The sequence below is a fragment of the Loxodonta africana genome, chromosome 4 (assembly GCF_030014295.1).
Source record: "Loxodonta africana isolate mLoxAfr1 chromosome 4, mLoxAfr1.hap2, whole genome shotgun sequence".
NCBI classification, from domain to species: domain Eukaryota; kingdom Metazoa; phylum Chordata; class Mammalia; order Proboscidea; family Elephantidae; genus Loxodonta; species Loxodonta africana.
The window spans coordinates 173,789,028-173,801,577 of record NC_087345.1 but is presented as its reverse complement, the minus strand read 5'-3'; the positions used below and the strand labels follow the sequence as shown (position 1 = coordinate 173,801,577).

Genomic DNA, 12,550 nt, shown 5'->3' with positions numbered 1-12,550 from the left:
CATATCCTTTGACCTAATAGTAATCTAACTCTGAATCATTTCGCTTAAGGGAATAATTTTGGCAAAGGAAAGCAGTTACATGCACGAAGAAACACTCAACCATGTTATCAGTTGCAGTAAAACAACACAAATAACCTTAATACGTTTAACAGAAAAATAGTTTATTAATAATGATACATCAATAAGATGATCTATTAATTAACAAAGATAATGTTGGAGACTGTAGTGAAAGATGGAAAATTTTGTCATAAAGCAACAAAACGAAATGTGTATTATGACAATTATTTAAAGTACCTATGCATGTAATCGAAGGCAGAAAATTAATGAGCAAATTAAAAAATAGTTATTTGGATTAGTTTATGGTAGTTATATTTAAAAACTATTTTTAAAAGCAATCAAAAATTTTAAAAAGATACATTGGTAGCCTGAACTAGTATTCACTGCATGCTTTTTAAAGCTCATAAACCCATAAAACAAATAAGAATCCTGAAGGGTATACGGGAACTCTCTGTACCATCTTTACAGCAATACCTCTATAAATCTAAATTATTCCTAGAAGCTTCAAAAACTTAAAAAAAAAAAATCCTTACTATTGTACCAAACATGATATTCTTATGACAAAAATGGTTCTTTTAAAAAATATCCACATTACAGTATGCTCAATCATATTTAAGTTATGATAATTTTTTTTCAGTATTCCATACTTAAAAACTTAAGCAGGCAAATGGTCAAAAGCAAGATTTACTCATAGAAGTTAAGTTCTACATGTATCCTAATATCAATATATACAATCATACATCTAATACCTATAGTTCCATGCATGTTATTTATTAAAATATCCTAAAAAAAAAAAAATCCTAGTGCTCTCAAAATCCCTAAACTATTTTTTTAAATTTCCTGTTTTTGCTGTTTTCCTAAGACGCATTCATTCACTCATTCAACAATTACACTGAATATGTAACATGAGCCAGGTACTATACTTCTACCTGCTGAGGGTAGAGCAGCAAATAAAAATGCCTATCTTCACATTTTAATGGAAAGGGGCTGAAAATAAACACAAAAAGTAAGTGAAATATATGGGACAGTTAGATGGTAATAGGGGCTTACAAGAAACATAAAACAGAAAGGAATATGGGGGTGAGAGAAATTAGCAATTTTACAGTGGCCAAAGAAAGCCTCACTGAGTTGACGGTTAAGGAAAAATCTCAAGAAGACAAGGGAATGAGTCATGCAGACATATAGAAAAAGTGTTATGGGCAGAGGGAACTGTGCCAAAGGCTCTGAAGCAAGAATGTTTCTGGCATGTTCCAAGAATCCAGTGTGACTTGTGCAGACTGAGCAAGCGAGGAGTAGAAGTTAAGATCACGGAATAACAGGGGCCCAGACGGTACAGGCTAGTAGGCCATTTAAGTACTTTGGCTTTTACACTGATTCAGATGAGAGGTCACTACAGGATTTGATCCAAGCAGTGTTATGATATGGCATACATTTTAATATAATTACTGTACCTGCTGTATTAAGAATGGATAAGTCAAGGCCAGAAACAGGAAGACCAAGTGAGCAGCTTTTGGAATAAATAAAGGTGAGATACAAAGGTGATTTGAAATGGATCAAATCTAAATTTTGATCAGGGATGCAGCAGTGGAGATGGTGAGCAGTGACTGGATTTTAGATATATTTTAAGGGCAGAAACAAGAGAATTTGGTGAAAGAGATGTGTGGAATAGGATATGGTGTGAAAGAAAGTGAGTTATCAAGGATATCAAGGCTAACCAAAAGAATGCAGCTGCTATTTACTGAGATGGGAAAAACTGCAGGAGGAAGTTTTCAATGGAAGACATATTTTTAGTTTTTTTTTTTTTTTGCTATATTACAATCTGAGAAGACAAATGGACTGCTTATTAGCATATGGATGGTTATCTTAAAGCCACGGTACTAGATGAAGCAACCAAAGGCGTCAATTTGAACAGAAAGCAGATTCAAATTCCAAATGCTGGAGCACTCCCAATTTAGAGACTGAGAAGGAAGCAGGGCCAAGATGGCAGAGCAGTCAGACGCTTCCAGTGGTCCCTCTTACAACAAAGACTCAGAAAAACAAGTGAATTGATTATATATGAAAATCCAGGAGCCCTGAACTTCAAAGGCAAAGTTGAGGAATAGGACTCAGTGGCAGGGGGAGGGAGAGATGGCTTAGAAGCCACAAGGAGTTGCCAGACCTGACCCAGTAGGAACCAGCACCCTGCAGGCCAGATCAGCTGTCATACGCAGTGAGGCAAGCACTGGCGTTTGGGACGTGTTTTCCACTTCAGGGGAGTCCAAGCAGCAGTCTGTTCAACCCTCGAGAACTAGTGAAAATTGGCACTCAATCAACAAAAGTTAAGTACATGGTCCTAACCTACCCCACGGATCAAAAAACACCCAGTTTAGGAAGAACCTCTCTCCCTGCTCCCTCCCTGCTCTGCACCGTCCTGACCTGGCTTCAGCAACTGCCAACTGCCTCTTCCCCTGGGCTGGAAGTAGGGCCCATCATGCATTCTGAGCCATTCTCCTGGCCTGGGAGAGGGAACAAATTAACAAACAGGAAAAAAATAATCTGCCAGCTCCCCTAAGCCAGGAACTCAGGGCAGGCACAGCTCCTTTGCCTAGGCACAGGCATAAGGGGTCCATGGACTTTGAATGCCTTCCACCCCTGCATACACCTGTGTGGGCCCATTTCAACAGTGTAGGCCCTCATTAGCACAGTACAACAGGGTATATACCTGAAGGCTAACTTCACTGTATCAGCTGTATGATGAAATGGCAGGTCTGCAACATGTGATACCACTCTACCCATTAAGCAGGGTCCTCACCTACCCACATCAGGAGCCTGAGGACTGATGGCTCTACCCACTCCACTGAGCCACCCATGACAGGTGTCCAGGAATAGGTGGTGACTCTCAGGCCTTACAGTCAACAGCATTGGGTGCCCACAGTCTGGCTACAAAACCTACCCACCTATGCACTCCAGGGAACAAGGACACACTTTCCTCACAGACACTCAGGGGCAGCCATCAGCCCCCTGCCTTGCTCAGCACGTGACCTCCTACTACAGTCAGATACCTGTGCCTACTCCAATCACCCCTGCCTGTCTAGGACTGTAGGCAAGAGCCTGCAGCACATACTTGGTGACCAACTACCTGGACACCTGAGCTGAATCCATACAAGAAAAGTAAATAGACTTCTGGGCTCACATACCTAGTAACAAATCTAACCATCTGGTGACAGGATGTTAGAGCTTCAAAGGCATCAATAATCAAACTAGCTCACATGACCAGCCTATCTGAGCATATCAAAACAAGAAGCTAGGTAGAACACAGTAAGCAAGTATAAAATAAATAAATATAAAAACTTACTGATTGCTTGGAGACAACAGTCAATATCTAATCACATAAAAAGGCAGACCATGATGGCTTCAACAAGCTCCCGAAATAATCTAAAAATCTTCCAGAGGAAGAAAATTTCTTGGAATTACAATACAAAAGATCAATATACAGAACTCTTCAAGAGATCAGGAAGGAGATCAGGTAAAATTCAGAACAAGCCATGGAACACACAGACAAAGCAATAGAGGAAATTTAGAAGATCACAGAAGTGCATAATGACAAATTTAATAGGCTGCAAGAATCCATAGAGAGACAAGAAATAGAAATCCAGAAGATTTACAACAAAACTTCAGAATTAGACAACTCAATAGAAAGTCATAGGAGCAGAATTGAGACAATGGAAGTCAGAATTAGTGAGATTGAAGATAAAGCACTCGACACCAACTTATTTGAGGAAAAATCAAATAAAAGAATTAAAAAACTTGAATAAACCCTAAGGATTATGTGAGACTCTACAAAAAAAAAAAACAAAAAAACTTTTTTTTTTAATCAAAAGGAATAACCTATGAGTGGCTGGAGTACTAGAACAGGGAGATAACAAAAAATACAGAGAGAATTGTTGAAGATTTGTTGGCAGAAAACTTCCCTGATACTGTGAAAGATGAGAGAGTATCTATCCAAGATGCTCATCAAAAACCACACAAGGTAGGTCCCAAAAGAAAGTCACCAAGACATATTATAATCAAACTTGCCAAAGCCAAAGATAAGAATTTTAGCAGCAGTTAGGGATAAACGAAAAGTCACCTACTAAGGAGAGTCAATAAGACTAAGCTTGGACTACTCAGCAGAAACCATGCAGGCAAGAAGGCAATGGGATGACATACATAAAGGCTTGAAGGAAAAAAATTGCCAGCCAATAATTATGTATCTAGTAAAACTGTCTCTCAAATATGATGGTGAAATTAGAACGTTTCCAGATAAACAGAAGTTTAGGGAATTTGTAAAAAACCAAATAAAAATTACAAGAAATACTGAAAGGATTCCCCTGGACAGAAAATGAATAACATCAGATAACAACCCAATGTAGAGACTGAAGAGATGAGAGGGAATCAGCAAGGGAGATGGAGAAGTAGCAGCCAGAGAGGCAGGAGGAAAAAGTCAGGAGAGTATACTATCCGAAAGCCAAACAAGGAAAGGGCTAAATGCTGCTGATAGGTCAAGTGTGATGAGGATGGAGAAGTGACTTGACTTGACTTGGCAGCACAGGGGTCATTACCAGAAAGTTTGGTAGAGGACAGGAGCTACAAAAAATGAATTCAGAAAGCACAGAGAGATCCACTGTAAATGTAAAGACAGACATAGGGCACTAACCAGAAGGAGAACTGGAAAAAGAATTTTTTCTTTTTAGATGGGAGAAAAACACAGCATTTACTAGTATGTTGATGGAAAAGGCCTAGCAATAAAGAAAAAATTAATGATGCAGGCGAGAGAAGGCAGAATTGCTCTAATTTTGGGGGACTGAGTGGAAACCCTGGTGGTGTAGTGGTTAAGTGCTACAGCTGCTAATCAAAGGGTTGGCAGTTCGAATCCACCAGGAGCTCCTTGGAAACTCTATGGGGTAGTTCTACTCTGTCCTACACAGTCTCTATGAGTCGGCAATGGGTTTAACGGGAGTGGTGCAAGTGGTTTGCAATTAGCTGCTTACCAAAAGGCTGGCAGTTCAAACCCACCCAGTGGCTGCATGGAAGAAAAGGTGTGACGATTCACTTCTGTAAAGATTAGTCAAGAAAATTCCACAGAGCAGTTCTACTCTGTAACACATGTGGCTGCCATGAGTTGAGAGCTAACTTCACAGCAACTAACAAGAACAACAATTATGGCATATGATAATCCTCCATTAATGAGAGTATTTTAATATTTATCAAAAAATTAGAATCAGTGTCTTATACATTAATAACAAAAAGTCAATATAAAATACATTTAACAGTTCTATAAATAAATGTTGAGTAGACTAATGAATAACATACTTTTTACTAATTGCCCTGTCTGAAACATTATTGTTTAAATGTATATTTTCTTTTGCTTTTACATAATTTACTTGCTTTATGTAAATGGTATTTTCAGAAGTAAAGATTACATTAAATCTTTATGAATTTGTCTGTATTACAATTGCTACATTAAATACATTTATGAAGAAAAAAATCTACTTTTACATTTACATGGTTCCCTGAAATGGATGAAGTCCACATTTTGTTCATACACTTTCTACTCCAGTCTTTAGAAAGCTGAACTACTACTAGCTAAATGTTCAACATAGAAAACAAAAGATTACCTTACCTAATCAACTTTGCTAGGATTATACAAATATACACTCAACTTCAAAAAATTTCTATCTACCTTATCTACCCATAGTAATATACCCACTTGTAGAATAACACACGTATTTGGGAGAGCTTAAAAATTAAACTACTTTAAACCAGGGACCAACAAACTTTTTTCTGTAAAGAGTCAGACAGTAAATATTTTAGGCTTTGTGAGCTACATATAATCTCTGTCACAAACTGTTCTTTTTTTGTTAACAGTTATCTTAAAAACGTAAAAATGATTCTTATCTTATGGGCCATACAAAAACAAGCTAAGGGCTGGATTTGGCCCATGGACCACAGTTTTGTCGACTCTTCCTTTAAACGGTTGTACAAAGCTTAAACATGACCCAGGTGAGTCATATTTCAGGATTAAAGTTGGACATCGACAAAAAATGCTTTATATTCTGTAGAAAGGAGACTTATAATACATCTCCCCAAACTAGAAGAAATTTCTATTTGAAACAGCATACTCAGAAATATGCCTTTTATCTAAAAAGCAATTTGGATGTCCGCTTACTAAAAGACACGGAATCCGCAAAATAGCCACTATCTCTAGTTATATAATCAAGTCCATTGTTTCACTTTTCAGAATTACCTGTTAAATATTGTACCAGTAAGTAGTAAGAGAAAAGGAAAGCATTATAACATTTACAGGCAGTCCCTAGGGTTATGAATATCCGATTTACGTACAAGCCACAGTTACCAACCAACCCCCGTAAAGCCTACTATATTAAAAATTCGAGGTATATACAATGGTTTGTAATAACAAATTGGGCACTACTTTTTGATGCACATCAAAACACTATTATTATTACTGTATTATTATGTTAAAGATGTTTTAGTGTGTCTGGAAGTGTTTTTTTTTTTAATGGTTTTATGCATAGAAAAGTACACTATGTACTATACACTAAGACAAACGTTTGACTGATGTTAGATATGAACCGTACCTAACTGTTCCGATTTACATACAAATTTGACTTAAAGACAGACTTGGGAACAGAACTTGTTCATAATCCAGGGATGGCCTGTAATATGTTTTAACTTCCCTACTGTAATTCCATATATTAATAAAACAAATGTACACAAGGTAGCAAAACTACTAGGAGAGCTATTTTATTAACTTCTTTTGGATTGTCAGATCCTTTGAGACTCTGATAAAGGCAATGGATGCTTCCTCCAGAAAAAGATAAACACTGAAACTTCTGCCTTAGTTTCAGGCAAATCTAGACTCCCCCAAGCCTATCCACAGATACCAGGTGAAGACTCTCCGTGCTTTAAAAGCACAACCACCTTTGTTCCTTCAGGCAATTTCACACAAGGCTTCTAAAAAGTTAGAAACCTAAATAATTATCACATGATAACAAATAAAGTAAAGTCATACTTACAAATAATCTAAAACTCAAGATAATAATCTTATGTCCTTATACCTAGTGAAGTTTTTACCCAATTCAAAGTCTCTTACAATACACCCCAACCATCATGAAGTGTCTCTCTCCTCTCACACCTGCCTGTACTCTGCACTGCAGGCTGGCAGGTTTCACTGCTGCACGGTGCCCAGTGTGTGCTGTATTTTTTTATGCACCTGTTCTCACCATCTTACCTTGTCTGCAGTGCTCCTGCCACACCTATTCAAACCTCCCTATCCATTAAGACCCAGATGAAATTCTACCACCTCTATCATTTCTTCTCTGATACGTAACCCATAATTTCTTGCCCCTGGATTCATCGCTTTTTCACCACAATTCAATCAGCTAATCATATAATGATATGCACTCTCATACTGTTTTTATGTGTCCCAACCCTCCCAAGTATAGCGCCAGTGACTTACGACAGAAATGCTTCTTTGCATCGTCACCTTAGGCTACAGCACAATCATAAATATGACAGAATTCACAAGTAATTGTTAAATAAATTAATTTACTTCAATGGCTTTGAAAATACTGGTTTGGTTTCACTAGGTAAACCTGAATTGTAGGCAAAAATGTGAAGAAAACAAAAACTTAATGAAATGAAACAAATCATTTAATTTTAAAAACTGTGCACCTGATAACTGAGAGTCCAAAGCTATCTAAAACTCTATAAATTGAAAAGTGTGACCATGATTACTTAGTGTAGTTCCCCCCCACCCCCACTGCCGCACCATGGACATCATGAGACAAGAATAAACTGTCCAGATTTTCATTCAAATTTTGTGGCCTAAACATAGCACTGAATCCTGATTGGTATCTTAGGCATTTGCTTTATTTGGTGCTTTACTTATTATTCAGGTTCACATAAAATTTCCCAAGGCACAGCCAGTCCCTGCAGCATCATCAAGTAGGCAGAGTTCCTCCTTCACAGACCCTTCTCCCCTTTGGCATTCCCTCCCTTTCAAACCAGGAGCTCGCCTCCTGCTCTCTCTGATGCCCAGGCACCCTGCCTAGGCTTGTACTCAGTTTGTAGGTCATACCTCACCTCTATCTTCCTTTCTTTACTCCTACAACATTTAGTGACCATTATTAGTCTTGGCAAGTAATTAGGTTAATGATTTCATATAAACAAACTCACTTTAAACATGATTATTGTGCTAACGAAAGGAAAGACTATAATGACTGAAACATAATTTTTGAAGTATGTACACATCTCAACAATGCCTTTCATATTACATAAATAGGAAAGTGTTGTTTTGCTGCTCTGCTGGAATATAAAGTTAGCACTGATTTCTGGGAAGTATGGTGGGATAGTGGCTAAGAGCTATGGCTGCTAACGAAAAGGTCAGCGGTTCGAATCCACGGCATTTCTTGGAAACTATATGGAGCAGTTCTACTTCGTTCTACAAGGTCACTATGAGTCAGAATTGACTCCACAACAATGGTTTTTGTTTGTTTTTTTAAAATACCTTATCAAAAGAAAGAAAAGACACAAGATGTGGTAAAACCACTCCTACAAATGCTCAGGAAAAAAAGTATCTAATGAGATCTAGAGCTGAATAGATAATGAGAAGAAAGACAAGATTTACAACTTACCATATGTAGAAGGGCTCTTTGTTAGCACACTGCTATTAGAGGGCCATTTAAACAAGGAAACAATGAGTTGGACTGATACACAGTCAAAAAAATGGACTCAAACATACCAACAATCCATGAATATGGCAGAGGAGTAGGCAAGATTTTGTTCTGTTACACATTAAGGTTGCCATGAGTTGGAGCTGACTTGATGGCAACTGAACATTAGTGAATAGAGAGTCATTGATTCATTAAGTTAGTAAACAGTTATTTAGTTATATAAAGCAGATCTGTGCTATGCTTCACAGGCACCTGAAACATAACATTATTATGCTGTATCACAAATTAAAAAACAAAAACTCAGGAGCCCTAGTGGTGCAGTGGTTAAGCACTTGGCTGCTAACCAAAGGTCGGTGGTTCAAAACCACTATTTGCTCTGCAGGGGAAAGACGTGGCAGTCTGCTTTCATATAGATTACAGCCTTAGAAGCCCTGTGGGGAAGTTCTACTCTATCCTATAGGGTTGCTATGAGTCAGGATCAACTCTATGGCAACGGGTATCATCAAACTCAAGCAACAATCCACTTTCTCTCCAGCGTCTGAACTTAATATAGGGCACCACCATCCAGCTTTGTCCAGGACAGAAATCCACGAGCTGCCTTTGTTTCCTCATCCAATTAATCTCCACATCCTGTAAATTCTAATTTATAAATATTTCTCTCATCTGCCCACCTCTCTTCATCCTCATTGTCACCACACTTATCTCAACAAGGCCTATTAGCAACCTCCCTCCCAGATTACTATAAAGCTTACTGACTTCACACCTTTCTATCCTTTGTGGGAAGAACATGAGAATCTCAGAAAAGTACAAATCTTGTAGCATATTCATGCAATGGAATATTATAAAGTGACAATAACAACCAGCAACTATACTCAATAATATGGATGAATTTCACAGTCATAATGTTGTGTCTGGCTTCTTTCACTCAAATGAGTATATATATGATCCCATATGTATAAACTCAGGCAAAACTATTTACGGTATAAGAAGTCAGGTGACAGTTCCTTTTGGTGGGTAGGGGGCAGGAGTGACAGGAAAGAAAGATGAAAGGGGACTTCTAGGATGCTAAGAATGTTCTGTTTCTTCATCTGGGTACTGGTCACATGGATGTGTTTAAACCAAAAAACCAAACCCCTGTTGTCGGGTCGATTCTGACTCATAGCGACCCTACAGGACAGAGGAGAACTGCCCCATAGAGTTTCCAAGGAGCGCATGGCAGATTCAAAATGCTGACCTCTTGGTTAGTAGCCATAACACTTAACCACTATTGCCACCACGGTTTCCTAGATGTGTTTAGTTTGTGAAAATTCATCGAGCTGTATGCTTACTATACATTCACTTTTCTATACGATTATTACTCTTTGATAAAAAGCTTTAGAAAAACACAAATCTGATGTACAATGTCTTCCTACTGTTCTTAAGCTGAAGCCCAAACACCAAGTACCTAACTATAATTTGCAAGATATTCCACCAAATGGTCCCATCTTTCTAAGTCTTTTGCCTTGAATGTGTCTTCCTCTCTTTCTTCCTTTAGGGCTTTCACATATGCTGTGTCTTCAACTCAGAACAAACACTAGTCCACCTTCCTTTTGTGGACTAACTCTTAATAATGCCTTTGGTTCAGCTAAAATTCACTTTCTCAAGGAAATCTTCTCTGACTCCAGGTTAGGTTTGCAATCCCCTCAATTTCCCCCTCACAATGACTTCATTCACACATCTTTAGGAGACTGCAAGTTCTGTGAAGGTAGGGAATGTGTTTGCTTACTACTCAATTCTCACAGCTCTCTACACACTTGATGACTGATAGAATATATTTACTTATGATACAAAATTTCAAAGTCTATGTACTATGTATTTATATACACATTTATAACGGTGAAACAGTTAAAAGAATTTTTCATACAAAAACTTAAAGGATGTCAGAGTTAAATGCTAAATTGTTTATGCACAGGAAGATATAAGCCATGAATGTAGGCACAGGAAGAAGTCACTTCAATGGTTCGTAAGCTTATGAGAGTTCTATTTTTAACAATAATCTATAGTAAAAAAAAATCTGAAATAAATTGATTATAACTTGCTACTCGCCTACCCAGAGAGGCTGAAATCATTTTTAGCCCATCCTGATAACTGAGGCTCCGCCAGTGATTTAATAAATTGAGTGAATGGGTCAATTAATTTATTATTTCAGTTTCTTTAAATGCAAAGTCAAGAAAATACCATTTGGCCTACCTCAACTTTTTTAAAACTACGTATAAATATTTTTAAACCTTCCTAAGAAGAACTTAAGCCTTTCTATTTGAAAAATAAAGTAATTTGATTAATTAAAAGTGCAATATTTTCTTTTTTAGCCTTACCCATGGAAAATCATACGGGCCGCCTACTGAATGGCATTCATCTGCCACACTGTTCTTCCTGGATAAAAAGCAAAATCTGGCTCACTTACAAGGTTACCTTATACAAAGGGACAAGAGTATGTACACCAGCCTAAACCCTGAGTGGTAGTGCCCAAAGGAGGAGGAAAAGAAAAACACAACTATAATCTATTTCAGAAATCAATGCTGTTTTCTATAATGAACTTTATACTACGCATTTCAGAATCTTTAAGCATAATTTAAAGTAAAAAAATACATTTACAGGTAATTCCCAATTTACAAAAGGGTTCCAGTCCGCAAATGTTGTAAGTCAGTTCTGATGTAAGTTGAATACTTTTCTTTTCAGTGCTCATTATTCTTGCTTTTTGTTATCAGTATCTTTATAAATCCGATCTTTATTCCTCTTTGGGGGTTAGAAACATTACGTATAAACATTTGCGAGTGAACATCTGAGAATGATAACATCAGCAAATCACGCACTACAACACTGCATGTACTACATATTAACGATAAGATGTATGGAAAAAAAACAAGATCTTCACAAGTGCACTTCATTGTAACTGGAACACATTTTAAGTTGGGGATTACCTGTAGTGTCCTAAGTTGTCTTACTCCTTTCTAATCCTTTCAGGGAACAAATGTTTTCTGTGTATCATCTCTCAAATTTCTTTTTATTCTAACATTCAATTAATGGTATAAGTTTATTAAATCTTGAATTAGGTAGACTTTATTGTATAGTAATAGGAAAAGAAAAAACAATGGTATTGCCTTTATTTTGAGAAAGAAATGTTAATTTCCTTAATTAATACAGAACTTGTTTACTTACCATTTCTAAAGTACTGTTTTAACATTAAAAACATCTTAGAGTAAAAAAAGAACGATTTCAAAATACTCTAATTACTGAACAACAACTTGAAGCATACACAGTCTACTATAGAATTTGTTTAACCAGGGTTCAAAACCAGGAGTCCCAAGAAAGCCCCCAAACCAAACCAAACCAAATCCATGGTTGTCAAGTGCAACTCATGGTAACCTCATGTGTTACAGAGTAGAACTGAGTATGGTTTTCTTGGCTGTCATCTCTACGGAAGCAGATCACAAGAGCTTTTATTCCGAAGTGCTGCTGGGTAGGTTCAAACTGTCCACTTTTCAGTTAGTAGATGAATGTAAACATTTTGAGCCACCCAAGGACCTTAATAAAGCCCAGTTTGATGTTTATTAAGACAATTAGCTACTTATTTAATGCTCTGGAAATAATAAAAACAGCATATTTTGCTTTATTTTCTTGAGTTTTAGTTATTCTTTTTGGAGGAAGGATTTGAAAGAAAAAAAATAGAACATAATTCATTTTCTCTTTAATCCATTAGCAAGAATTTATCACACAGTCTCATCCTTTATTGGGGGGGG

General features: G+C 37.2%; 1 protein-coding gene across 2 annotated transcripts in view; it reads right to left on the bottom strand.

Annotated features, from left to right (window-relative positions):
• The window catches only part of ZEB1 (zinc finger E-box binding homeobox 1), a 225,937-nt gene that overhangs the window by 131,001 nt on the left and 82,386 nt on the right, over nt 1-12,550 (bottom strand). The window contains exon 5 of one of the 2 annotated variants that reach the window (XM_064285050.1): nt 11,126-11,183. The exons of the other annotated variant lie outside the window; for it this stretch is intronic. Within the exon in view, the coding sequence (XP_064141120.1) occupies nt 11,126-11,129 (4 nt within the window). The 5' untranslated portion in view covers nt 11,130-11,183. The remainder of the gene's footprint in view (nt 1-11,125; nt 11,184-12,550) is intronic. 2 annotated transcript variants of the gene reach the window in all.